This window comes from Amphiura filiformis, chromosome 5, assembly GCF_039555335.1.
Source record: "Amphiura filiformis chromosome 5, Afil_fr2py, whole genome shotgun sequence".
NCBI lineage: Eukaryota > Metazoa > Echinodermata > Ophiuroidea > Amphilepidida > Amphiuridae > Amphiura > Amphiura filiformis.
This window is the reverse complement of record NC_092632.1, coordinates 77,196,729-77,224,676: the sequence shown is the minus strand read 5'-3', so window position 1 is coordinate 77,224,676 and position 27,948 is coordinate 77,196,729. Positions and strand designations below refer to the sequence as shown.

The following is a 27,948-nucleotide window of genomic DNA, read 5'->3' as shown; positions in this document are numbered from 1 at the left end:
GGCAATTTCATAGTACCGGGTCACATAAGGCTACGATCACATAGAAGTATACTATTCGGTATACGGTGCACGTTTTTCAGGTGTACGTACGCGTATAGCTTAAATCGAGCAAGGTAATTTCATAGTACCGGGTCACATAAGAGGGCACTATTCGAAAAGGCCGTATACCTGCGTATTGTATAGTGGGAATCGTGCGTGTTCGATTTTAGCGCAACATATACCGTCCTAATTTTAAAACTAAACCATATGTGGGTAAATTCATTTGTTTTAATAGATGTACTATATAATTCTGCACATTATGACACCTCATTGAATGCAAAGTGACCTCAAGAAGTAAAGTTACAAGCATTTGATTAGACGGCCGTAATATTGGTAAACTGACCTATACTCGCTATTCGCTATAAGATATACGCTCATTCGATCAGGCTGAGTTCACATAGTATACTCCTTAATGAACTCAGCCTGATCGAATGAGCGTATTTCGTATAGCGAATACCGTATACCGTATACTTCTATGTGATCGCAGCCTTATAGGCTATAAACAGTAATCACTTTAAGGCGATATAATACCCCGATTTTCATCAGTACCCCTCTTCTTTTTTTTCTTGCAAATTTATTAAGTATATATATATGTTTATCACCTCATGTCCTGAACTTATAAAATATATCTACATATAAAGTGAATTTCAACAATTTTAGTAAGTCATTTTAGCCCTATATATTTTTTTTGTTTACTGTAACCTAGTAACTCAGATCTGTGTTTCATAACAAACCATAATTTATTCTTTTGAAAATGTTCAAGTAGGGTACATGAATAGAATACATTAAATCCTTTGTTATACTCTCTATAGAAAATCTATAGTGGTGCATGCAAAATACCTACCATGATATAACACTGAATAAATTAAATAAACACTTATACAATGGATGCATAGTCATTAGTTGTTAGGAGAAGAAAAGGCTATTAGGTCACCGTATGTCAGGTTATAGGTCAATTGGTTCAGGTCAAATTTAAGCATCAATTTTGAATACACATGCGAGAGTCTGTGATATCATATGAGGCATAATTTTGATATTCTGTCTTTAACTGGATATATATCGAGAAGTGCATGGTGGATATACGAATATACATTGGGATGTAAATGGTGAGTACAATTTAGAATGCCTAGTTGAGACGGATTTCACAAATAAATATAAAATAGTTACCAAAATCACAAAACTTAAGCTTACGGAAAACTACCCAATATGGTTGTATTGGTGACAAGAAATACAATTTTTTTCATCATTGCTGTAGTATGGTTGTTGTAACCTGTTACCTATGGCTTAATTAAGTTTCAGTGCAATAATGTCGCAAGTTAAAAATGCAAAATATAGCTCAACATTGAAAATAGAAGCATTTTAACCAGTTCCTTTTTTGATAGTTGTGGAGCACCAAGTTCATGAAGTCATAAAAGAAATCAGGAACCACTTATTCCCATTTTACATATCAACTTTATTTCCCTAATGTGTTAGCAACACATATCCAAAATTTTAACGAAATCCGTTGATAGTAAGCTTTCCAAAATGAAGTGAATTTAAATCATCAGTGATGTACCTCCTTTTGGCTTCTATCTGTAAAAGCATGTAAGCTACATTGATACCGATACCACCAATAAAACGAGAAGATTTGCCCCTTCATTTTGCATACCACTTTGTCCAATTTTTTTTTGTAATTTCTTCACAAAATGCAAAAAATGCAAAAAAATCAATGGGTGTAGTACCCCTTAAGACATCATTAGAGATAATTTGCAGATAATATGAGTGATGCGGTTTTTAAGTAAAAGTGCTTTCTGGAATAATGAAAAGCTCGTCTTGTAATTTAGTTTGGTTTAACAGCCAAAACGTTTCCTTTCTCTTTGCAAGTAAAAGACGACTGTGAATGATGATGTGAATTACTGAATGAGGCTTTTTTTTTTTTGGAAAAAAAAGTTTTGAATCCCCGTATTTACTTAATTTGAGTGCGCTAAATTCAAAACCAGTTCCCAAGCTATGTATGTCGGTTCGGTACAATAAGGTACAACAGAGCTAGAGGTGTATGTCAAAACATATTAACATGCACATTCGATCTGCACTCTGACACGTGTTAATATTATAAAAATATTTGAGCAACACCTTTTTTTACTACTTTTAACACCTTTATTAACACATATTCCGGTAAAATTTCACACGGTTAATTGTGCACTGATGTGTGTGGTTCATGTGTTGTACACAACATGCATAATGTGCACCACGGTCCATGGTGTCCACGCCAGCAGTGTTAAAAGGAGGCTGTGTACTCTCAGACATACATGTAGTAAAAGTGCAATAACTTAGTAATTATTCGCGCAAGACATATAAAAGTATACATTTTTATGAAGCCAAGACATCAATAAATCTTAATATAAATACAGATTTGGGGTAAAAACAACAATTATGAAGAAAATCACAAAAAGTGAGTTTTTGGCAATATTTGTTAGGTACATCATAACAAAAAACACTCTTTCCAAAATATTTATTTTGTTTTTAGCTCAATCTTGAGGCTCCATTCCAAAAACGGTTTTTATATTTTTTGATATTGGCCTTATTTTTTTATATATTGACCATATAAGGCATCAAATGAACTTTTTAAAATTCACAAACGCCTATTTGCACAAAATGCTGCCTAAAATCGGGAATAGACCAAAATATAAAAAAATGAGAAAACTGTTTCTTGAGTCGATCATGCTTTTACGATGATCATGTTTGCTTACCTATAGATGCTGTATTTATTGAGTTATCGTGTACCTAAATCGTAATTTTACCGAGAAAATGAACATTGAAATAATGGCCGTTGAAGTTTAAAGTGGTCACATTTTGCACTTTCATCGAATCTCGCAGGAGAATGCGGCTGTTTTTATTTTTCTACCTTACATTACATAGACATCGGGTAAATCCACGGCCCCTTGAGAAGTTTGAGCGAAATCCATTCATAACTTGATATTTTAAATCGGGGAAAAGAACTTGAAAAAACCCACATTTTATCAGCTAAAACGGAGCCATTTGACCACTAGGTTTTTGTGCTTCCGTGGTGTTTCCATAAGATGCGCCGCGCATGCAGATAAGCGTCGCGTATGCGTAGCGTATTTGTGCGTTAACAAATTGCGCGATACGCAACGCGATGCGTTGTTGCGCGCGTGTACCCTGCTGGTACAACAAAGATTTTCTTTCCTTTTCAATTTCAAACACGAGTGGAATAGTGAAATAAGATCCTTAAAATATTGCAGTTGGAGTTTACAAATCTGGATTTTCATTCCTTGTATTTATAAAAAACATAAAGTACAAACAAATAAAAAACCGCAATTTTGCGAAAGAAACAATGTCTAGAGTACACAGCTGCCTTAAGAAGCTTAAAGAGTTCGGTCCGCCCCGAATCCGGTACATGTCGGAATGATGAAGAGGATAATCAACACCGCAAGAAGCTCCAGGTCGGAAAGTGGGATTCGGCAACATTTAGCAACTGAAGAAACAAAAAATTGTTTGTCTGTCCACATGTACGAGAGCGAAAGCGTCAGGTATAATCAGGTCGGGCAAATAACTAGCCAATTATGTAGTTATAATGCCTACAACATCAATGCGACAAACATACAGGCTTTTTAAGCACGATATCGATCTACAAACATGTGCCTCTAAATAAGGGTATTTTGACGAAACACCCTCCACAAAAATATTGCAATAGATTGGCCTTAAGTACAATAATGTATCTTTGTCAGCCGCCTGTATCAGTAATATAGTTTGCTCAAACTCCAAATAATCTTTTTAAGCATATATCATATATGCTTGTAGGTGGAATTCTACGGTATGACACAAACGTCTTCAATTTGTACTCAAAATTATTTATTGGCCTGCACAATGGCATAAAAGGCCGAGTCCCGACGAGCCAGTAGGTTTTGAGGAGAGTCACATTCGATGATTTGGCCTTCATCCAAAACCCAAATAGTGTCCGATTCAAGAATAGTGGACACCCGGTGCTACAAAAACAAAGTGGAAAATTACAATCAAAATTGGGTTATTTTGTAATCTAAGCTGAATTATGTTTTGATTTATGGGATTAAGGGTCCGTGGTTTTGATACACGCGCCAGGTATTATTTACGTTTATGTAAATACCACAAATTAGAGCTTGAAACAAGAGGCACTATTTTCTTCTAGGCCATCTGAAAAAGATACTTTTAAACCAATGAAAATACCAAGCTATAAAGCTAAAATGTCCAAATTTCAGAATAACATGCAGGAATGGCATGTTTTCTATCATTATTTTACATTTCTGACATGCTTGATGAAAAGTGCCCCCAAAATTCATCCGCTCGATATCGATATCGAAAAGGAGAGCGCACTGTTAATTTGTGGTCTTTACACTTCAGTGATTTAAAACAAGAAGTCTCAGGTCATCGTATTTCGAAATTTTAATCATTTGGGGACTCAACCTTGTACTTGTAGTTGATAATTACTGTGGTATGTATGGGAATATTGTGCTTGAATTTGCATATTTTCCACTGAAAATTACGTAATAGAGAATTGGTGGTATTTATTCTAGTGCATAAACAGTGAAGTGGTATCGGGTTTTTTTTTACTATGGAAGCTACGGGCATGGTCTTCGCTTGCCTTGCCGCGACATCCTTGGAGGCATTATAGTAAAACAAACTATGGATTTCAACTATGATTGACATCAAATTTGCAATATCACGCGAAGACAGGAATCACTACTTCTGCAGATAAATTTCCACGCAAGAGAATAGCCAGCGTTAAAGGATCAACTGCTTAGTTTAGAGATCAACTATATTACGTTAAAGAATCAATTAGTTAGAGAATAATCAACTAGACTACGTAAAAGAATAGAGAATTAGCTATGCTACATTAAAGTATCAATTACTTAGTTTGAGAATCAACAACGGTATACCACGTTAAAGAATCCATTGCTTAGTTAGAGAATCAACTATACGTTAAAGAGCCAATTACTTAGAGAATCACCTATTCTACGTAAAAGAATCCATTGTTTAGATAGAGAATCACCTATACAAGGTTAAAGAATCAACTACTCAGAGAATCAACTAAACTACGTTAAAGAATCAACTTCTAAAAGAATCAACTATACTAGGTTAAAGAATCAACTATGTATAGAATCAACTATGTTAAAGAATCAACTAAACTGGCCTCAAAAAGAAACTTTTGAGGCCAGTTCACATCCCAACAGATTTCTTTTGTTGGGTTCCAATTATTCGCCTGTGAATGTGGTCCTGGAAGCTGTTCCGTGTCGGTGCATTTTTCTGTTGTGTCAGTTGGACAACTGCTTGGTTACTGACATGTGTTTAGAGTAGAGTATTGATGTTATCCTGTGTGTAATTTTTGCTCATGTACAGGCGAATAATTGGAACCCAACAAAAGAAATCTGTTGGGATGTGAATTTTGGTCCAGGAAGGTGTTCCATGTCAGTGCATTTTGCTGTTGTGTCAGTTGAACAACTGCTTGGTTACTGACATGTGTTTAGAGTAGAGTATTGAAGTACTCCTGTGTGCAATTTTGTTCATTTTTATGGAGAGGATTTAAGATATGACCTTGTGAAAAATTATAAGTTTCTTTTTGAGGCCAGTGTATACTACGTTAAAGAATCAATTAGAGAATCAACTATGCTACGTTAAAGAATCACCTACTTAGAGACTCAACTATACTACGTAAAATAATCAATTGTTTAGTCAGAGAATCAACTAAACTACGTTAAAGAATCAACTTCTAAAAGAATCAACTATACTAGGTTAAAGATTCAACTACGTTAAAGAATCAACTACTTAGTTAGAGAATCAACTATGCTATGTTAAAGAATCAACTACTTAGAGAATCAACTATACTAAGTCAGAGAATCAACTTAACTACGTTAAAGAATCAACTTCTAAAAGAATCAACTATACTAGGTTAAAGATTCAACTACGTTAAAGAATCAACTACTTAGTTAGAGAATCAACTATGCTACGTTAAATAATCAACTACTTAAACAATCAACTATACTAAGTTAGAGAATCACCTTCTGAATTTGACAGAATCAGCTATTAATTTAGATAATCAACTATATACTAGTCAATGATACTTACAGCAATGGTTAGAACGGTTTTATCATGGAAAGCTGATGACACCACAGATTGTAAAACCCTTTCCTGAAGAATGAAAGAAAGAAAAGTAAATCCGTATAATGGTTAGAATGAAGAAATGAAGGAAGGCACGACTATATGTTGGAAGGGAGGTTGAAAGGACGTGTTATTAAATAAAGCTTTTCGTAATGTTTTCTTGATTTACGCCAATCAAGCAAATTTGTAGCTATCACCAGAGCCATCAATTACATATAAAACCAAATTATAGGTAATACAAACGCTTATGTGCCTATAATTGATCCACAGAGAATTTGAGAATTTCACAATATGACTGTTAATTACATTGGCCCCTTCAATAGGGCCAGTCTGCCGAATTTAGAACGTGATATAAAACATTAGTTGCAAGATACATAACCAAAACTATTGTTATGCAATACAACATAATGGACAAAAATGTGAGCCGAGCTTGATGTATCGATGCTTTTGGAGCCAGTTTTAAAATATTGGTAGTAGAAGGGCGGTTATAAGGCGTATTGTTGAATATATAATTTTATTTTTCTATACGATGAAACAAGTGGATTTTAAGCTGTATCTAAGCTGTATACGTTATTAGCGATTGGTGATTTAACATTTTTAAATGTTAAAACATTTAGCTGCAAGTAAACGGGGATTTTTTTTCGCTCATCACTCAGCCAGCACTATATAGACGTTTTGTAATCCACCATCTTTATTATTGTTTTGTTTTATTCAATTACCGTGTCATAGTCGATAGATGCAGTTGCTTCATCCATAACCAGGATTCGTGAATTCCTTAGAAATGCTCGAGCTAAACAAAATAGTTGTCTTTGACCCATGCTGAAATTTTCACCGCCTTCAGAAACCAAGGAGTCTATAATTATACGGGAAAAAAAGGTTATCGTCGCGTTGTAAATCTGAGACGGTATATTTTACGAAGCTATATCTTTTATTATTAAAAGGTTTAGCTTTGTGACCATCTTGTTTATATACCATGAAGGGAAATAACTTTTAAAATTATCTATTCCAGAAACCGTTCGCCACCACTATTCCATATATATTGTCCTAAAAGTTTATGCACTCCAAGGTTTTTTTTCTTGGAATTTGTTCGCAGAGTGGCTGTAATTGCACAGATTACACGGTTTTACCAAGGTTGATAGTGATTTGACTGATTTCTATCCTGACTTTCTGATTAGCTGTAAAATATAGGTTGTTTTGGAATAGATAATGATCGTAACAGTGAAAATAATGGCTCGTGGCCCAACTGCACCATTAACTGCAGTGTCTTAACGGCTTCCGGTGCTATTTTCACCTGATTTGCTGAATTCAGAAGGGATACATAACAGAATAACATTGTATATTACCTAATCCAAATCCATTGTTCAGCAATGTATCTTTTAACTGTGATATTTCTAGTGCACGCCATAGGTCAGTGTCCATCTTCTCACTGCAAGGATCCAAGTTACTCCTGGTCGATATACAAATGTGTACAATTTTATTAATAATCTCTAGAATAACTTTCGATTCTTTACCAAACCCATAACCCCTTAAACATTATTTCCGTGTATACACATAGCAACTTTCTTTAAACGGGCAGCGATACAACCACTTCCGTTCATATAATGAAATAATCAGTATGTTATATCGCCCGTAGACTGATTTTATATGCATTTTCATCATCAGAGAGTAAAATAACGACATAAAACAAACCTGATTGTTCCCGTAAATAACACCGGGTCCTGGGGTATTATAGACAGCCTTTGTCTGAGTGTAGTCAGTGGTAATGTTGAAATATCAATGCCATCGATAATAATTTCTCCTAAAATGAAAATGAAAGACATTCAGTGTTGTCAGAAGGACAATTCTGTATTCATCCAATACGCATCAACGACAAATATACTAACGTGTTATCGCCAGAGGGTTTCTCTGACTTGATATTAAGTAATAAATTGTTCCACAATGAAGTTATTTATTCTATACTTATCACCAAACTAATGTAATTACCTTGGAATGTTTCGATGAGACGGAATAAAGCTAGTGTTAGAGAAGATTTCCCACTTCCAGTTCTACCGCAAATACCAATCTAGAGAGGTGTGAATTGTAATCACTATGTTGTTACATCTATACCACCACCGCCACACTACCACCGCCACCAGTGCCACCACCATCACTATTCGTCGCCATCACCAACATCATTATCAGCATCATCATCACCACTCTCCATCTCTTCCATCACCCTCCTCCTCCTCAAAAATAATCATCGGCATTACTACTACTAGTACCACCACCACCACCACCACCACCACCACCAGTATCAACATTCCCAACATTTGTCGCCATCACCAGCATTATACTTTTAATACATGACTTGTATACACTTTCTTATGTTTCCGCTCATTTGGCTTTAAGAAGCGTTATAAGAATAACCACTTTTAAGTGGTTATTCTTAAATAAACCCATATATCTTAAAAACAAAACTAGATTACAAATATAGTAGTCAATATATAGTGAATTTTCTTCTTTTAATTTTGATACCTCATTCGGCATTATACGAATTTATGTTCACAACATTCATAAATCGCCCTGAAGGAGGAAATATCAAAATGTGCAGGGGAAATTTTTCACTTTTGAAACGCCACCTTTTGTCATTTAAATGCGCATAGCTTAGTGTAATTAAAGTCGCATTGTGCCGATTGAGGTCTCAAAGTGCGCAGAACAAAATTCTCCATCTATTGACTTCTTTGTTTTGCAATTTAGTTTTAGTGTCTTTAAGAATTTGTTTCTTTTAAAAAGTGTTCAGGTACGACAAGTGTGCATTATTACCTTTTCTCCTGCCTTTACATGTAGCGAAATACCTTTCAAAACTGGCGGTAGCGATGCTACATATCTCACTGATACGTTGCTAATTTTGACTTCACCTCGCTCTGGCCAATCTCGACCAGGTTTTGCTCCTGAAAACGTTAAGGAGTATACAAATAACAATGATAATACGGCGAAGTTCTTTGGTAGTAAAATTTTGCATTTCCTTGTGAGTTTGCAAAATACACAAATTCGTTTAGACTTTAAGCGCTGTCAAGACTACGGTGTACACACGAAATGAAGAATCGAATTTGGCGGTACATTTCTTGGATACATTTTGACATATTTTTAAAAAGAACATAGGCTTGTAATCGATAATTTATGTATTAGTATAATAATGGATGGACAAGAAGTAGTAATGGTAATTTTGTTCAGCGTTGTGATAATCAGTCCAATAACAACTCCAAATATGGAAAGTAAGACCTCTGACCTTAGCTGTAGAGCTGAATGGTCTATACCTACCTTCATGTAAGCGTCACGAAAATTTTACAACCCTTACCCTAACCCTTAAGTCTAACCCGAAACCCTAAAACCAAACATTAGAATTCGTGATAATGCTCACATCCATGCGAGACGATAATGCGATTGAGCCGTTGTCCTAGAAGGGTATTATTATTCGATATGCTCACATTCCATATTTGGCAATCACCCGGACTAATATAATTACACTGAAACCCAAACTGAGTCAGGGTGACTCTAAAAGCACAGTTCAGCCACTCTGTGCGACTCTATGTCTAAAAGGACTCTATATTGAGAGTCAGCTGACTCCCTTGAAGAGTCATCAATTTCTCTCCGCGCACCGTTGATGACTATACACAGGAGTCAATTGACTTCCAATATGGAGTCATTTTAGACATAGAGTCGCGTAGTGGCTGGACTCTGCTTCTAGAGTAACCCAGACTCCATTTATAGAGTCACTCTGACTCCATTACAGGGTCACTCCGACAGTTCGGAAATAGCACAAAATAATGATACACATGATACACCTACCGGAATAGGAGACTTTACTTTGAGTTTCACGCCATAAAGGCGATCGTCAGACGACAGGTTTAAGAAATTTAGACTGAACCACCATCCTTAGGAATGGGAGAATATATATTCCATGGTATCAACAACCAAACTATTCCAGAGTCTGACTCTCTTGAAGAGTCATAAATTTCTTGACTCCGTCGACGACTCTGAATGAAGAGTCAATTGACTCCACAGGTAGAGTCAACTGACTCTCATGTGACTAAGGGTGTCTACGTTTAAACGTTTCACGTGTAACCGCCCGTTAAATGCACTATCCGTTTAGAAAAATCGCTAACCGTTGAAAGGTAAAAAAAAATTAATTTTTTTTTTAAATTTAATTTTTTATAAAGTTTTTCAATGTTTATCCTACCCATAAACAAAGTCTAACCCACCCCAAACCTTACTACATGTATACAAGCCTACACTAGCCTTTAACCTAACCCAAAACCCTTGCCCTTACCGCCAAAAGGGAATTAGGGGAGAATTTGGTTTCACCTGAAAATGGGACCTATATTTCATGTTTTTAAATGCATGAATGTGTTAATGTTTTAATTACTTTATTTTGCATCATTTCATCGAAATTGTTATTTTTATTGCTAACAAAATAAAAGAGAAACAAGAAATTTTTTTTCTTCTAAAATTCTAAAAATACCAAAAAAATACATGAGAGTGCAAAAGCTTTTTTCTTCTGGGTAAGAATTATTTTCTTACATGCAACAGTTTTTTTCTTGCAGGTTAGAAATTTAATAAATAGGTCATCATATACAAAATGCATGCATGGGCCTATTTATCAAATCTCTAACCTGCAAGAAAAAAGCTGTTGCATGCAAGAAAAAAATTCTTACCCAGAAGAAAAAAGCTTGTGCACTTAAATGTATTTTTTCTGTATTTTCAGAATTTTAGAATTTTTTTTTAATTTCCAAAATTATGTGAAAGGGTTCTCCTTCCTATAATTAGCCATAAAAATTGTCATTTTAATGAGATGAGGCTAAATAAAGTAATTGAAACTTTATTAATATATATTAATGCATTTACTACACATGCTAATACAGGTCTGATTTTGGGGTTCCCTTTTGGGGGTTGGGGCAAGGGTGTTTGGCTAGTTGGGCTTGGGTGGATTTGTATACAAGGTAGTAAGGTTTGGGAAGGGGTAAGAGTTTGTGTAAGGGTAGAAAAAACAGTATAAAACTAAATTAAAAATTAAAAAAAAAATTAAATGTTGTTTTTTAAAAAATTTTTACATACGTTTACACGGTTAACCGACCGGATTGTGGTCCGTTTAAACGGTTAGACAAATAACCGTGAATTTACACCCCTACTTGTGACAGTCAGGTGACTCCTTTGGAGAGTCAGTGCTAGTTTACTCCACTTATAGAGTCACTTGACTCCATTCTGGCTATCAGTGTATACTTATAAAGACCCAAGGGATTATTAGAAAAAGGGTTCTCACCTTCATCACTTTCAGTAGGAAGAGTTGTATAGTATTGCACTCTCTCAACAGGATTCATCTGCATCTCAGTTCCAGTTGCGCCTTGCACAAAATCATACATGTACGTAGACACCTGTAGGATAACGTACGGTACATTCAGAATGTTTTTGGTTTTAACTTTTTTAGTTTGCAGTATTATCACGGCTCATGAAATTGGGCGTTCATATAGATCTGTTCCTTCGGTTCAAGTCGTAAGTTATAGATATATATTAATACATTAAAAAAGGACAATTCAAACAGGCTGTGAAAATGCATGTTTCATAATGAAAACAGCATTATTGGTATAGAAGCCATCACTTCTAAAATAGTAGACTTCCTTCACCTTCCGTGTTGGGTACTCTGTAACTCATCTACTTTGTCGCATTTCGAGCACTAAATGCAGTCACAAATAAGCATATTATTACCATTATACCATATTTCAAACCTGATCAATATCCTCATTAGAAAGAGACTTAACATTCTCAATTAAATCGACAGTCCACTCCTGACTCCTGAGCACAATATACCGATGCAAACATTTATAACATGTGACTTCTATTGTTTATAACGAATAGCCTCGCAGGGTTGCTGAAATCGTGGAAACTATGAATGGTTTCTTTCTATTTGCCATATAGGCTAAAGTTACGTAAAGATTTCCTCGAAATGATGATCCTAGATCAAATCATAGACATGTGGGCATGAGATACTCACCATTAAAACGTAGCTGATTGCTAAACCAACATCACTGGAAGCTATGTTGCCTTTGATGGCTTGAATTAGAGTGGTAAGACCCACCAGAAACACTAGAATTGCACCGCACAAGCTCTGGTAAAAGAAAATACAGTGGACAGTGTTAAGTTGATTATGGTGGCTGATTTGTTTAAATGTTTAATATTTAAGAAAAACACACTATTTTATATATATATATATAAGGTTGGGCGGTACTAAGTGCTTTGTTTAAATGATATATTGGCGTGGCATCAACTGGCATGACAAGCAGAGGTTGAGAAACGCATGAATATAATCATATTCATGATGTGGTAGTAGTCGTTTTTTGTTGAAAAATAATCTTGTTTAAACTTTTGGTTCATAATGTATTCTTACCAATCTCAATCCCAGCCACCCATAACTCGCTTTCAAGTACAGAAATGCTGCGTTGTTTGTGTCAATTTTAGAGTGGAAGTTATTGAAGAATCTTTCCTGGTCCCTGAAAAAAGACACAAATAAAAATGATTGGAAGACAAATTCACACCAACGAATACAATGCTAAGATATACTTGAAATCTGCTAAGATATATTTGATATCTATTTTACTCTTTAAATTAATAAAAACTTAAATGTTTGTGAAGGCGTGATTACCTGTAAGCTCTGATGGTAGTTAATCCACCTAATGTTTCCGAAAATTGAGCAAGAGCTGGAGAACGTGTTATGCTGTCAAGTCGCTGCAATTCTCTGAAAAAATGACATAATACAACTAACATTTTAACAAAACACCTTCCTTAATGTCTGCTTATATATCACAAAAAGCCACCTCACTATACATGAAGTAATCGAGGCCATGGTCTGAAAGGACATAGTGTCTCACAATTTCAATGTATTACGGAGCTTTATACATAATTATATAATAGTGACCCTCGCATCGAGTCCCCGGAGCCTACCTCATATACTATTCCTCATCCTACTAATATTACTATTACTATAATTAAACTGGTACTATCTTTCTTACAATATTTTACAAAGACAGATTAGTGCGTTGCACGAAGTATAAGAAACACATATTAGCCTCAGTGGCAGTTGAGATTGGATTAAGCACTTCCTTTCTCTTGACCCAAAGGCCGACATTAAAATTGTTTACTTGATTGTTGGGAGTGGCCTTCTTTTCGTTGTTCCTTGTCTTCAAATATGCTTCTCACTTCTCTTTCCATACATGCCAGTATGCTTATATAGGCTGTTTAGCCTGGCTTGAGCATTTTGTTTGAGCCTGGTCCCATCAGGACCCAAGCGTGTCTCCACACGGAGCGACCGTTTAAACATACCTTGAACTTGTGATGAAGTACACCGCCAGAATCCAAAAGATGACAATAATAGGAAGGACCTCGAGTATGAAGATTGGTGTGACGATTGTGTTGACAATGAATGCAAACACCAACGAAGAGAAGAAATGCAACAGCATCAGCAATGTAATCAGAAGTTTCTATAAGCAAAATTCATAGCATTTGGGTTATAAATTGAGGATCATTATTTTGGGGCGTTAATAACGCACACTGGATCATGACATGAACATCAAAAACTTTGATTCATAATACGATGCGCCGCAATCGATTGCTTTTGCAAGTCCAAATTTTGACCTCCAGGGTCAACATCGCTGTTCTAAGCTACCATTGGATTTTCACGCGAGTGTGATAATAATGAAAACAGCTACAGCTCCGACGAAGGATTCCGTCTGATCAATAGATAGAAAATGGATCTATAATTGTAAATTGCTATTTTAGTGTGCATTCGTTTATATTGACATTTAAACACGCAATAAAATAGTGTATTACGCGGGCTATGAATGTCGACATTTTCCCATGATGCACTGCGTATTTTGGCCTCTCCCCAGCAACCGCTGGTGGCGCATTGTATTGTGAAGCGGCTGAATTGTAAAGGGTCACAATGATTTTACAGCTTATTGTGAAGATTCTAAGGAACTCGAAATAATATATCATAAACTTATTATCAGGTTTAGGAATCATGTGTAGGGAAAAATTAAAATCATACACATAGAATATCATTCAACACATTTCTTGATATAATATGTCGTGTAATTTCATGGTATCAGTGGAACAAAATTGATAGAACTCCACGTTCCGACCGTTTGAATAGCGTTTTTGTTTCTATTATATACTTACCGTATCTATTATTTGCGTGTCGTTGGCCAGACGATTCAATATCCGTCCAAGAGGTGTGGTGTCGAAAAATCTGGGAACGCGAAAAAAAAGTGAAAAGTGAAGAGAAAAAAAAACCGCGAGAGAGAACTAGGCAATACTTAAGCCTATGTTTCAATACGATCTATGCTGGTTGCTTTCATGTATAAAATCATATTGCCTAAAAATGTGAAATTATACAGCTAATTCAAGATGTATCCATTTGGACGTACGTAAAAGTTTACACATTATTGTGTTGATGATTGTAATGTTGTAAATCACAAGTTTATATTCAAATGACAATGGCGCATTTTTAAACACTCGTTTCGGCGCATGCTTGAAGGAAAGTAGGCTGATGAGAAGTTTCCATTCTTTATATCAGCTTTGGAAAATAATCAAAATATAAATCAAGACGAGTTTAATTCTAAAACGATAGTGACATGATAAAGATTCGAAAGAGAGCCAATTCGAATTTCACGGGTTTGGAACTTAGGCCTAAGACTAAAAAGTTATTTCCTGAGTTCCTGTTATTATATTATAAATATTGGCACCAAATCACAATAATTATATTTACCTGATTGGTGAACGCAAAAGTGTTCGTAACATATTAACATGCATGACCTTAGCAGCAAGCAGAGTAGATATTACAGCAGCCAACGAGAATGCTGCCGCAGCCAGGACACTACAGCAGATATATACAGCATAAATAGGGGCATAATCGTCATAGATGGCACGTACCTGTAACAATAAGTAAGACACACATAAACTAAAACGCTAAACCTTTCGGCCCAAGTTATTTATATAATGCGAATTTATTTGACCACCACAAATTTCTAATGTACACCATCAAAAAATGAAAAACAAAGTTTCTTCGGCGCAATCATTATACACCTATCCGACTTCGCCATTACTGCGGTGTCCCCGATGTAAAACTGCGGTGTCCCGAGGTCGGGGTTCTATCCATTATTTATTGTGTGCTATACAGAATTGTACCCGGAATTTGTACACAATAGTGATATTCAATACACAATCATGAGTATTGAATTACGAATTAAATCTCCCGCTCTGGTACATCTGTGTTACCGTCAATAGAGGGCCAAATACAGTAAACGCTTCTCGGATTGGTGTATATAAATACCAATCACTCACCATGCATCGCAAACGACATTATTTTCTTTTTACTCACTGTTGTATTTCCAAGACCAGCTTCTGACCAATCCGAGAGCCAGATATCAGCTAAACTGATGAAACCGTCCATTGCCAAGGAAGAGAGGAGAAACGCAAACGCCCAAAATAAACCCATGTTCCGGATATAGTACATGTATACCTTCAAAGGCACAGAGCCTCGTCCTAATTCTTCTTCTTGAATTAAATTACCCGTGTTAGATCCTGCAAGACACCAAATAAAGCAAATGGTATCAATGTTATATGCTCACACACATTACCACTGTCTGACACGGTGAAGGGTTGCTTTCTTTGGCTATAAATACAATAGAATTGTCTGTTTATTCGGTAAAGCTAAGTATAATGTATAAATCAACATCACGTTCCTAGCAATCCATCACTTATCTAGGTTACGAGACTTGCTTTGCTTGCATGTTTGTCTCACTTTGAAGACGAAGAATTATTGTTAGTCTTTATATTACCAAGATTTTACATGACTTCGCGTTTTCTCAAGATACAAATTACAACCAACACAAACCACATTTAAGTATTGACATGAACAACATGCAAACTCACTTTGGACCTTTTGGGCCAGTTTCTCGAAGCATGGCTAGTGGTCAGGCTTCCTACGCCATCAGGCTTAAGCCAAATTAGTCCTATATACCAGAGCTTACAATTTCACATCATACATCACCGAAGAAGATAAATCTATAAATGAATCCACATTGGTAGGGCTAGCCTGCTGACTTAGGAAGCCTGACCACTAGCCAATCTTCGTGAAATAGGACCTTTGTGTACTACAATGTTTTGTAATAAAAAAATAATGTTATGCCACCACTGGCCAACCTTTACAAAGGACCCACTTACCGTTATTCACGCCGTTACTATTTCCATATTTACTCTGCACAAGTGATACTTGTTTTTGCAACAGACGCCTTTCTTCTACTGTCATTTCCATTTCTGTTTCCGAACCTGAGAATCCCGAGTTAACACCAGTGTATTCACTTGCTGCGATAATCTGTTCTTGACAGTTTCGATACAACTCCTTATCTTGCAATGCAATGTCATCTATTGTTCCTTCTGCTGTGATCCGGCCCTTTTTCATTACAACAATCTATGGTAATTTATCAAAAATAGTTTGTGTTAAAGATAGTGATCTGTCGTTTATCAAGGTCACCAACATCAACAGTGTGTTGGAACCTTGTATTAATTTTCCCCCAAATTAAAATCTTGATGACATCTTTGGGACATAATGGCTATATATTCACCTGTTCACCAACACCTAAAACAATCTACTAATGAACATGCATTCCTGTATGTTTGCATCTGGCAAAGGGAGCACCTCTGGGGAGCACCATTAGAGCCATGGTATGGGTGGGTCATAAGATGTGGCATACCTTTAAATTTTAAATACCCCGATTGCACTCAAATATAACAGATCTTGCCAAAGGCTGCCAAAGAACTGACACATTGCGTAACTTAATTCAACAATAAGTACTGGCATCATCTTTTCTCTGAGTTATAACAACATAGCATTTCTCCTTTTGATAAGTTATATTAAGGCAGACGTAATTTGAGTGGCTTAACTTTAATAAGGATACTAATGCAACCGAAAAAGTTTATTTGAAGTGGAAGTCCATGCTAATTAGGTATTTTCGTCTAAGGCTAAATCACATACGCCCAATTACAGATATTTATGTAATGTTTTATATACCTTGTCAGCGTGCTGCAGATATTGAAGTTGGTGTGTTACGATCACAACTGTGCGTCTGGAGATTTTTAATCTTCCAAGAATCCCTTTGAAGAACAAGTGGCTTCCAACGTTAACATCCAAAGCTGACAAAGGATCGTCCTATGAAATAGGCAAATAAATCCGATTGTTAAATACATGTACATTAAAGTAAATAATTCAAATGAAATTGATTTGAAGAAATGAAGTAAGGGCATACATAAGTGCCATCAGTGGTTGGTTGATTGCTCGGTTTGTGGGTGGAGTAGGTGTGTTGGTAGCCCGGGTTGGTAGGTGCATAGATGTTAGGTTTTAGGTACAGGTAAGTTGTTCAAAGGATGGTTGTGTGGCTGGATATTGTTGCTTTGAGCTAATATGTTGGCAAGTAGGTACTAGGTAGGTAGGTAGGTAGGTAGGTAGGTAGGTAAGTAGGTAGGTAGGTAGGTAGGTAGGTAGGTAGGTAGGTAGGTAGGTAGGTAGATGCTATTTTAGAAATAAGACACATCTGTCAAATTTCGGGTAAACTTACAAAGAGGATAATATCCTTATCTGAATACATAGCTCTGGCCACACTAATGCGTTGTTTCTGACCACCGCTGAGATTGATACCCTTTTCGCCTATTTCTGTCTTATCTCCACCCGGTAATATTGCAATATCTGGTGCCAATGCACTCGCATCAATTACTTTACGATACCTGAAAATAACACATGTCGTTAAGATATGACAAAATAGCAACAACAAAAAAAAACTAAATAAATACACTTATTACCAAATATCTAATTCAAAGTAAAGTTAAGGGGCAATTGTTTTTTAAATTTTCATGCATTTATACAGTGTTGGTGGGGAATTGTTTTAAAAACTTCCTACCCCTCTCCTTGAAGTCTAATAGCACGTCCCTTAAAAACCTAAAAAGTACTGACTAATTAACACGTTTTTAAATCGTCTGACGAGTCGCAGGTATGTATTTGATCAAGGTCATGTCCATATTTACCTGTTGCGTTTGTATGGCTGTCCAAATAGTATATTCTCTCTCAAGGAAGCATTCATCAACCATGCACTCTGACCAGCATATGCTACGCCCGATGATGAAGTACATCTATAAGTAATTGTACTATTTAATAAGTATTTTTAAAGACAAATGATGACATTGCATTGATTAAGCTGAAAAAATAGTATATAGGTAGGCGTTTTACTTGATGCTAGTGGTGGATTCTGATGGTTTCGTCGCATAGTTATTGTCACACCAGCCACTATGATTTGACGACAAGAACACGAAGAATGGTTGTCATTAATGATCAAGGAGGTTGTAATATTAAACATGGAAAGAAAATAGATTACGTAAGGCATTGTTCCTTTGATGCCGATTTGATTTGCTGACAAGTTATTCATAAAAGTGGTACCAACCCGTACCATTGTTGCCGGCAAAAGGCTTCGGCCAGTAAATTGGTTACTGACCTGACAGCATATCAACGCTTTACATGACAGTTGACTGTCAATATTAGTGATGAATAGAAAGTCACGCGTAATCATGGTAATCGCCCACTTGCGAAAGTGGTACCATTGTTCTCACGTACCCCAAATGTGTGTTTGTGGAAGTCTCAAGTCTATTATAAGCAGACTTAAGCTGTCGAGCATTGTCATGCCGGCCTGACTTTAGGCGCCTCATTTAAATAAATTGAATACCCTTGCTGATCTATTACCCAGCACAATGTATACTACAAGAAACGTATACAAAAGGTATAAAAGATGTATAAACTTAAAAGATATCATTTATGTATGTGGAGACTCACGTAGTGGAGACTTGTGTTAAAAACCTTTCTCATATTTAATTTTCCACATAGTTTAACTTTATTTCTCCGTCTCGAATGCGATTTCGGAATGATTTCCAAACCTCTTTCTTAAAAACTTCTTGGATGAGAAGATGATAGAGGGCGGTATTGAACTGAAGGCCTATAGATAATAACATCACTGCTCTTCTAGCTCAGTTGGTAGAGCATCGGTCCAGTGATCCGAAGGTCCCAGGTTCAAATCCTGGATGGTCAGTGAATTTTTTTCACTGACTGTCATTTATGTATGTGGAAACTTGTGTTAAAACATCCACAGTAAAATAAAAATTCTTGTGTTAAATTAGGGACCATTCATGGTTTTCGATGCACGCAGAAATCACCCAAAATGACGTCATTTAATAATGACGTTCGCGCAATTACTATAGACTCCGAAAGCTACCAAAACTACCAAAACTCTGGTATTTTCAGTATCTGTACACAATATTATAGTCCCTGGAGTAAATTTTCGTTGATGTTTCTGTACATAGAGTGTTAATTATATATTTTAATTATTATACAAGTCATGTTTATTTGCATTGTTATATGGTTCCCAGTAGTTTTTTTTTAAAATTTATTTATGCGCACCCAGCTTCATTATCTCATTGAAGTGTCAGAGGATTTCAATATCATCGTCAAAAGAAGCGTATTCAAAAGTTAAAGAAAAAGGCAATGCACCAAAAATAATAAGCGGTTGCAAAATATTGCGCAAATACAACAAATGCTACCCATGAGGTATACAATCTGATTTTTTTACGCTCTTTCCATTTATATTAATTAATATTCATTTAGTTCAAGGCTAATTACCAGTGTGCCTTATTGATGCGCCTATTCAACGCATTTCCACTTTATTGATCCGGGCTTGGTTTCTGTTTATAGCATTATTGAAACGTAATTTGGTTGTCATGAACAACATGTTGTCTAGGCTATTGTAACTACAGTCATGAATAGTAGCTATACTTGTACATGTTCATATATTCGACATATTTGAGACAAGAAATGATTGGGTGCAGAAAACCATGTAAGATAACTACGGTAAGACAATTACAGCTACGACAAAATACTGACGACTAACACGGATTATGTCGTCAAAATGTCGGGGTGAGAAATGCCTACGTCCATGGAAAATAATTATTGAAGGCAAACATGGATGCGATCCTACAAAAACGGAACATATGAACAAGAATTGGAAGCTTGTAGAAGGTAACCTTCAACAGTGTGAGCGATTGTTCAATCGATGGAGTAAGATAGATAGCTTCATCAGAGGTTTTTTCCGCATATTCTTTGCTTTTTCTATGATAGCTTCTGCGGTAGTAAACGTAGTCGCTGCAGTAAATTTAGTGCCATATCTTTCATATGTTGCTGCTGGCTTTGCTGCGATTAGTGGTGCACGAGGAACTCTGAAGAAAATTTTTATTACTAATTTCACCACCGCGAAACGTAATATGTACTCTGACCAATGTCGAATAAAGCGAAAGTACTTGGATAAGATGTTTATCAGATTTCTGGAGGCGGCGGAAGATCACGAGATAGGAGCGGAAGAACTTAAGGATTTCGTTAACATGAACGCCGAGATGGACGAGGAGCTGAAGAAATCTAAAAAGGAACATCGGGTTTGTTTTATCTGTTAGAATTCTTTAAAAAAATAGAATTCTATCATGCAGACGAGGTGATGCAGCAGGTGATGACACCACCATATAATTTAGCTAGATTTCACCCGAGCTCGAGATGCTACAAAGTCACGTACAAACTTGACGTTTACATACAAAAATGTGAACAGTTACATTTATTTTATAACGAAATGGTATGCTATGGAAAGCCGGTCATCTAACATATATTTAACTCCCCATTTAACCCAACTGCAGATGTTACTAATGCTCTCAAGGTCACGACATCATTTTAATACCAATATGCTATTTAAATAAAGAATTAAATGATTGGACAAATGCTAATGTGCAATTGTCACATCCTGCTATAATAATCCTAGGCACCGATGCACAGTGCACCGGTGCAAAGCCTGAACCCACCAATGCGTAATTACCTTTGGTATAAATACTGACCGGAATGACTAAGATCAGATATCCAGGGAGCACCGTGATCGATATTAACCATGCATTAACTGCATGACTAAGTATAAATGGGAAGCAGAGCGTTCGTCTTCGCCATGATGAGCCGATCTGACCAATGCGATTTCAAATGGTCAGAATGGACAGTTTGCGAAATGCGGTTTAAAAGCACAAACTTCTAGAGGATTATCTATTCACAACCACTCTGCCATATGAAAGCCTCTAGAAGCGAAGTGACCGCGAAAATCTATATAAGTCGTGTTCACACAGTCGGATTTAAGTCACTTAATACCGGTAATAAGTCACTAATACCGGGTATAAGTCGCTTATTACCGGTACTAAGTCACTTATATCCGACTGTGTGAACACGACTATAGTGAGCAGTATGTCGAGGGTTCAGAACCAGAAAGCCTTAACTCACTATCACCATGATCACCAGCTCTCACAAAATGAGCACAAAGCTTTGGCTTTCAAAAATCAATATTTCATCTACAATGTCTTTTGTTTGCTATTGCATTTTGTCATGATTAATGGATTGTATCTTCTAAAGTGCCCTGGCAACTTAATGCTCGTTTTGTGGGAGCATGTGATCGTGAGTTGTAATCCGTTGTATTGTATAATCTTATGAATATTGATTGGCAATATTTCCAATAAGTCAGCGCTCAAATCGGACACAGTAGATGAATAGAAGCTGCAGTCCGTTGGTTGTACATAAGTTGTCATTAATTGTTGGCAACGGCTCTAAATTGTTCACTCTGTGTATATTATTTTGGCATATTGGCTTTGCATATGGGCTAAGCTATTGATGTTTTGGTAAAGAATCTAAACCAACTAACAACCAAAAACAAACAAAAAACTGCCAATTTCCACGAAGCAGGCGAGGGGTTAGTGTTTGTAGGCCAATATATGAGGGTAATTATGTAGTTCTTACTTTTCAAATCGGACGGAACCTCTCATAAGCGTCATTTCTCCTAATATCGCTGAGAGTAAAGATGATTTACCGCTTCCCACGGCACCGACAATGACGGTCACCTCCCCTGATAAAAGAATTTTAAAATAATAACGTCATGAGACAATACGTTTGTGTGTGGGGTGTGTATATACGTCAGATTAATATGCGTACGCTCACAGCTATCGTACATCCTTGCATTAGAAATTGGAATGGCCGGACAATCATACTAGTAGCGCTCCTTCCATATCGAGGCTTTACACTTTTGTGGATGGGGCTCTTCATGTTTGCATGTTTCAAAAGCGCTCGATATAGTAAGCAAATATGCTAACTTTCGAGTTTTTACGGTATACTGGTACTCTTGTAACACATATAAAACATTAAACATAGTTCCACAAAACATTATAAAGTTATTGTGTGGGATATGAGCCTGAGGGGTCTCTGCTGTAGTTTTAACCACTAAATATTATATTCAACTTAACCACTTCTTTGCGAGACCGATTAGTGTGTGAATTTAATGTAAATAAACTGATCTTGTATCTTGTGTAAAATAATAGAAACCATATTAATACTGTGTTCCTTACCACGTGGTATCTTCAGTGTAATGTCTTCCAGAACTGGCTCGTTATTATTTCCCCATGTGAAACTTGCTTCTGTGAACTGTAAATTAAACCATGTTCAGTCGTCTTAAAGTTGCCATGGGCATGGTGGGTAACCACGATCATTCATTTATTCAAATTTTCTATTATTGACTGTTTTCATTTTCAAACCATTCCTTAATATGGGGCATACTCCTCCCACAGAAATAGATAATTACAACATTTTTAAAAGTAAGTTCAAAGTTCAAAGCACTACCGTATTTACATCAAGACAAATACGCCTATACGGATTCAGGACCATTAACCGTATTCACAATATTTTAACATAGAACGAGATGTGGTTTACGCGAATTTTGAACGAAATGTGGTTTACGCGCATTTTGAACGAGAAGTGGTTTACACGCATGATACCCACATCCGCCAAAATTCGTTAAATAATAACAATACAGCAGTAGTTCTAAAGAAAACAAACCCGAATTATAAGTTGCACTTGTGGTAGAAGTCAACGTCACAAGGATTATAATAAAGCCTTACCTGTATTGCCGTTTCCGAAGTTTGTGTTGGTTCCTTATTGTCTTCAATATTGCTATTGTAATTTGTCATATTGCCATTGGAAAGAACAGAAGCTCGCATAGGTATAGGTGACATGGCGAGAAGACGGGTTGTTTCATCTGCAGAACTACCAGTAGTTAGCTGGAGAAGAGTTGATTAATTATTAGTTAATCCAGATGCACCAGTGGCGCAGAGAAACCCACATACATGGATCAACATTTAAACCAATCAATGAACAGATTCATATTATTTTCCGTTGACCGTATGTTGCTAAAAACACCTGCCCTAATCAGCATAATCAGCCATTTAAAAAAAATTAAATGGTCAAATGTAACCTGCTACAACAAAATGAGTATAAAGTCGTAAGTTGGTAGTTTCGAGTGCACTGGCTACTGCGTTGGTGTTATTTGTTTCACACGCACCTGTTCCAACTATTATCTGTATAGCCTTTGTAAATATGGGCCATTCACGAACGACATACTACTGGCTTACAGATAAACAAACCAAGAATATCAACTCAGTCAGCCAGGATGTCTCGAAACTACCAACTGGCGACTTTAGGCTCATTTGGCGGTAGCAGGTCATATAATTATTAAGAAAGAGAACCTTCAGTAAACTTCCTACCTTTCTTGGCCGTTTATATGTGTTTCGTCGTTTTGCAGAACCCGAATCACCTTCCGTTAGAGGCATCTGTAATTCTGGAGCCACGAAGAACTTCTGGAGGCGTCCAACCGCAACAAAAGCACTCACTGATAGTGAAGTCACCATAGGTACGAAGTACATAGGCTCTACTATCAGGTTGATCAGTGATACAGCAGCAAATGTATTGTTAGGCATCAATTTATTTCCCGATATCAATGGATATGATGCAAATATCTGTCGTATCAAAATAAGTTTATAAGTTAAAAATATCTTTTCACGAATTTGTCAACTAATAATTTTTTACTTATTTAAAGTTAAACTATAAAATAACCAAGTATTAAATGTAATTACAAATATCAAAATACACACATAATACTGATAACATAATGATATACTCACACCAAATTCCATCAGTGAGGGAATTGCATGAACGGTAAATACTGAAATGAAAAATGTGGGCAAATTAAAATAATGCAAATTACATAAGAGGAGTTGACCTACAATAAAGGTCACCTACATAACATTCAGGACACCCTCTGTTAGCAAAAATAATGGCAGTCGGTCGTTACAAGTTCTTAACTGACGTCATTACCGATATCTTTGTCTGTATCCTTTGTTAGAAACTTAAAACTTGTAGAAAGCAGTTTCGGTTTTCATTTCAGTTTGCTACATAATCGTGTGACCGCAGAATATGAATATCAGGTTTGAAGTTACCTTGATCAAAGTATACAAAAGAAGTTTCGCAGTGCATTATTCACGAGCAGAACAAGTCAATTTACATTTGAAAGCGTAGTTGAGATCACCGAATAAGCTTAGGATTATTTTCCTCTGAAAAAATACAGACCATCGAAATATTTCCCCCGATATTACAAAAGAAAAGATACTCTGGTGTCTATTCATGTGCATATCGCAGCATGAGGATCGATTGAAGCTATTTTTTAAAATAATTTGCCATAAAATTTGTATTAAACTTTGTAGTTACACAAAAGCTAAATTCTTGTTAATGGTATATAACCACCAAATTGGAGGTTCGGGAAGTCACGATCTTGTTATGGTATTCGTGTATCTTTGTTCATAATAATGTCAAGATTTTCATTCATTCACTTAAGCTTAGAATATATTTTCTATGTATGCTAATAATTCATTGGGCCTGTATAATATATACGTAGTTCAGGTTGACAGCAAATCATACAGCAACTCCAACTTGACAGCGATTCTTACTTAGTTGGTCTTTCGTTATTACCAATTCTAAACAAACCAATCTCACGTGAACACACACTCAACTTTTACACCCTTGTCAATAATATAATTATTACATACAGGAGTTTTGTACTACATACCACTTAAACCATAGCAAGAATTAAATTTCATGATAGCCGACATTTCAAGCGTTCGCACACGCTCTATTGCTGTCAAGAAAAACTGCTCCCATCCATATAGTTTGAGAAGTTTCATGGCTAGTAATGTTTCATTGCATAACTTCAAACGTTCATCGGAGTATTTCTGTATCAAAAATAAAAATTGCAACATTGCGTAAATTATAATTAAACTGACGCAAAATACTACCAATCTACCAATCATCACAAAAAGTTTGACGGGGTAATGACCAATTGGCTCGAAAAAAAACTGGGACGAAATTGACAAAAATTGCGATTTAGCCATGATTCAGATCTAATTTCCGGACGTTTTAGTGTTAAAATGATAAATTTTGCCCATCTCTCACCATTTCCCGCTCCTGGAAATTTTGAACGGTACTTCCCTGGTAAATGACATGGATTCTGGTAATTGTGTTACGTTGTTGGGGTACATGATTATACCCATGTATGCATGATGTGACTTGGACCCGTTTTGACAGTGACAGGCCTGAGTCACATCTGGTTGTGCAAGGTCCTTACCATAGCTTTCTGTTGTGTCCGAGTTTGTATTCGTCCAATCAGAAAGAGCGTACATATTGATGTGATTAGTAATGCAAGTGCAAGAAAAGCTGCCATCCCGACTTGGAAGTATAGAAGAACCATGATCAACGTTATCTGTAAGGATACAAATGATTATTTATTATTATACCATCTTTCCTTAATGCAGGACATTTGGAATAAACATTCCGGGTATTGAAGAGTGGAAATCATCGATACGTATACACTTATAAATATTTTTGAGGTGCAAAATTATCAGCGACAAATCCTGCACTTGTGCTGCTTTTCTAATAGTCATCATGAAGCATACCTTGACATGAGTGTCATTATTCGAGTGGGATTCCATCCAAGTATAATATAATACCCAGTATCCTCTAAACCGAAGTATCTACAAATACGGTAACATCGCATTTAGAGAATGAAATTCAACCATTCCTATCTAACTGAAGAAATATTTAAAACAATATCCTCGTTCAATATGTATACTATTGCTGTGTAGCACTACTTGGTTAATCCCTATCAAAAGACATCAAGGGGAAAAGTCAACTGATTTACGATTTCTGATACCGTATCACGTTGAGCATTTAAAGTCTAACGAAGGGTAACTGTGCAGTGAAGATGTTACCTCCAGATTTAAACGCTCATACAAACCGCCAAACGGCTCCATGTAATTGTCCGACCATCCTTTGATCAATAAGCCCAATCGCCATTGTAACTTTCGGTTTTTGAGAGCAGTTCTGGGACACTTTGACCTCTGACATATCGGAAAAATTGCTGTAATTATTATTGATTAATTTATTATTATAATAATGTTATCATTAAAAATATTTAAATAATTAATATATAAAATAACTATATTTTTTAGTTTTGTTTTTATTCTTGTAAATCATTTTAGATTATATTTTGTACCCACAAAAAACAATTTTTCTGAATTTCCCCAATAGGTCAGAGGGCAAAGTGTCCCAAAACTGCAAAAACTGTCCCACAATGCATTGCAAACTTTCAATGCCGATTTGATTTATTTAACGAATTTATTTTGATCATACCACCTCACCCGATGGGTAAGGTATGCCGTCCAACTACGAACTTATGGGAGAGGGGGTTGATGAGACCTAAGCACATTTTGTTGTCCAGTTTATAGATATAAAATCCAGAGGGAGGGGTTGCGACAATTCCCCGTCCGTTATCTGGTACAAAAGGCATCAGTTAGACCATGAAAATTAGGATTAAGCATGCATGTCAAGAGCATAGGCGTAGATCCCGGGGAGATGGGGGATAAATCCCCCACCCCCAAAAAGGGGGGATGGTCCATACAATCATCCCCACAATGTTGACGCCTGTATGTGGGTTTCTGACCAAATTAACCTCGCTTCGCGCGCATTTGTACCACCAACTTATTCTGTCGCCAAAAGGTGCTATTTCAAGAATTTTTTTCCAACTCCATCCCCCCATGTCAAAAAGAAATCTACGCCACTGGTCAAGAGGCTCAAATTGACATCAACGTAATGACTGACACAACAATTGTGATAATGATCTTAAGATCTCCCTATTGGAAGTTGTTTGTATCATGTTCTTCATATGCCAGAGCAAGATCCAGTATACTACTATCTGACCAGGACACACCAGTATAACAGCAGACCAGCAAGGTGGTCGTGGCTTCCCGATACGGATCGCCACTACAAATCTCAGACCGGACATTGTCTTTTGGTACAAGTTAGTGTTGGCATGGCTAGTGATGTTAGGAGACTTATTGTTTCTTGTGAGAATAAGAAGCGCATACGGTATAATATGCAAAGTAAGCAGCGCTAACTTCTACTTTTACTTGGTAGTTCGTCAAAGCCTGTTCAGCAATAGGGATCAGAATGCCAAAACAAAAGGTGGATGCCGAGGATTGATTGCAATTATCTTTCCGAGGCGGCGGTTGCTCGAATTGAATGTGGCAGAAGCGGTTTAATCTGGATCATCATGGATATAGTCATGCTAGTAGATAGTACATGTAGTAGATAGACCAATGAAAACCATAGAAAGTGACGTTAATTGAGTGGACTCAGTAGTCGATTAGACTGAAGTTATCGGTGAAGGTGTGAGTTGCCTGAACTATAGTTGGTGATGTTAT

General features: G+C 36.4%; 1 protein-coding gene across 2 annotated transcripts in view; it reads right to left on the bottom strand.

Moving 5' to 3' along the window:
• Window positions 1-2,784: 2,784 nt before the first annotated feature.
• LOC140153748 (ATP-binding cassette sub-family C member 9-like) overlaps window positions 2,785-27,948 on the bottom strand; it is a 37,191-nt gene continuing 12,027 nt past the window's right edge. Inside the window, exons 7-32 of one of the 2 annotated variants that reach the window (XM_072176581.1) lie at window positions 25,815-25,949; window positions 25,260-25,422; window positions 24,319-24,359; window positions 23,902-24,153; window positions 23,260-23,418; window positions 22,711-22,786; window positions 22,109-22,214; window positions 18,280-18,399; window positions 17,817-17,982; window positions 17,273-17,410; window positions 16,426-16,672; window positions 15,581-15,783; window positions 14,969-15,132; window positions 14,380-14,449; window positions 13,525-13,682; window positions 12,848-12,940; window positions 12,593-12,695; window positions 12,200-12,313; window positions 11,471-11,582; window positions 8,974-9,101; window positions 8,155-8,233; window positions 7,861-7,969; window positions 7,515-7,618; window positions 6,891-7,024; window positions 6,139-6,201; window positions 2,785-4,025 (exon numbers count right to left, since the gene is read on the bottom strand). In XM_072176581.1, coding sequence (XP_072032682.1) covers window positions 3,888-4,025; window positions 6,139-6,201; window positions 6,891-7,024; window positions 7,515-7,618; window positions 7,861-7,969; window positions 8,155-8,233; window positions 8,974-9,101; window positions 11,471-11,582; window positions 12,200-12,313; window positions 12,593-12,695; window positions 12,848-12,940; window positions 13,525-13,682; window positions 14,380-14,449; window positions 14,969-15,132; window positions 15,581-15,783; window positions 16,426-16,672; window positions 17,273-17,410; window positions 17,817-17,982; window positions 18,280-18,399; window positions 22,109-22,214; window positions 22,711-22,786; window positions 23,260-23,418; window positions 23,902-24,153; window positions 24,319-24,359; window positions 25,260-25,422; window positions 25,815-25,949 — 3,375 coding nt within the window. In that variant the 3' untranslated portion in view covers window positions 2,785-3,887. The remainder of the gene's footprint in view (window positions 4,026-6,138; window positions 6,202-6,890; window positions 7,025-7,514; window positions 7,619-7,860; window positions 7,970-8,154; window positions 8,234-8,973; window positions 9,102-11,470; window positions 11,583-12,199; window positions 12,314-12,592; window positions 12,696-12,847; window positions 12,941-13,524; window positions 13,683-14,379; window positions 14,450-14,968; window positions 15,133-15,580; window positions 15,784-16,425; window positions 16,673-17,272; window positions 17,411-17,816; window positions 17,983-18,279; window positions 18,400-22,108; window positions 22,215-22,710; window positions 22,787-23,259; window positions 23,419-23,901; window positions 24,154-24,318; window positions 24,360-25,259; window positions 25,423-25,814; window positions 25,950-27,948) is intronic. The other variant, XM_072176582.1, reaches the window with a different exon arrangement.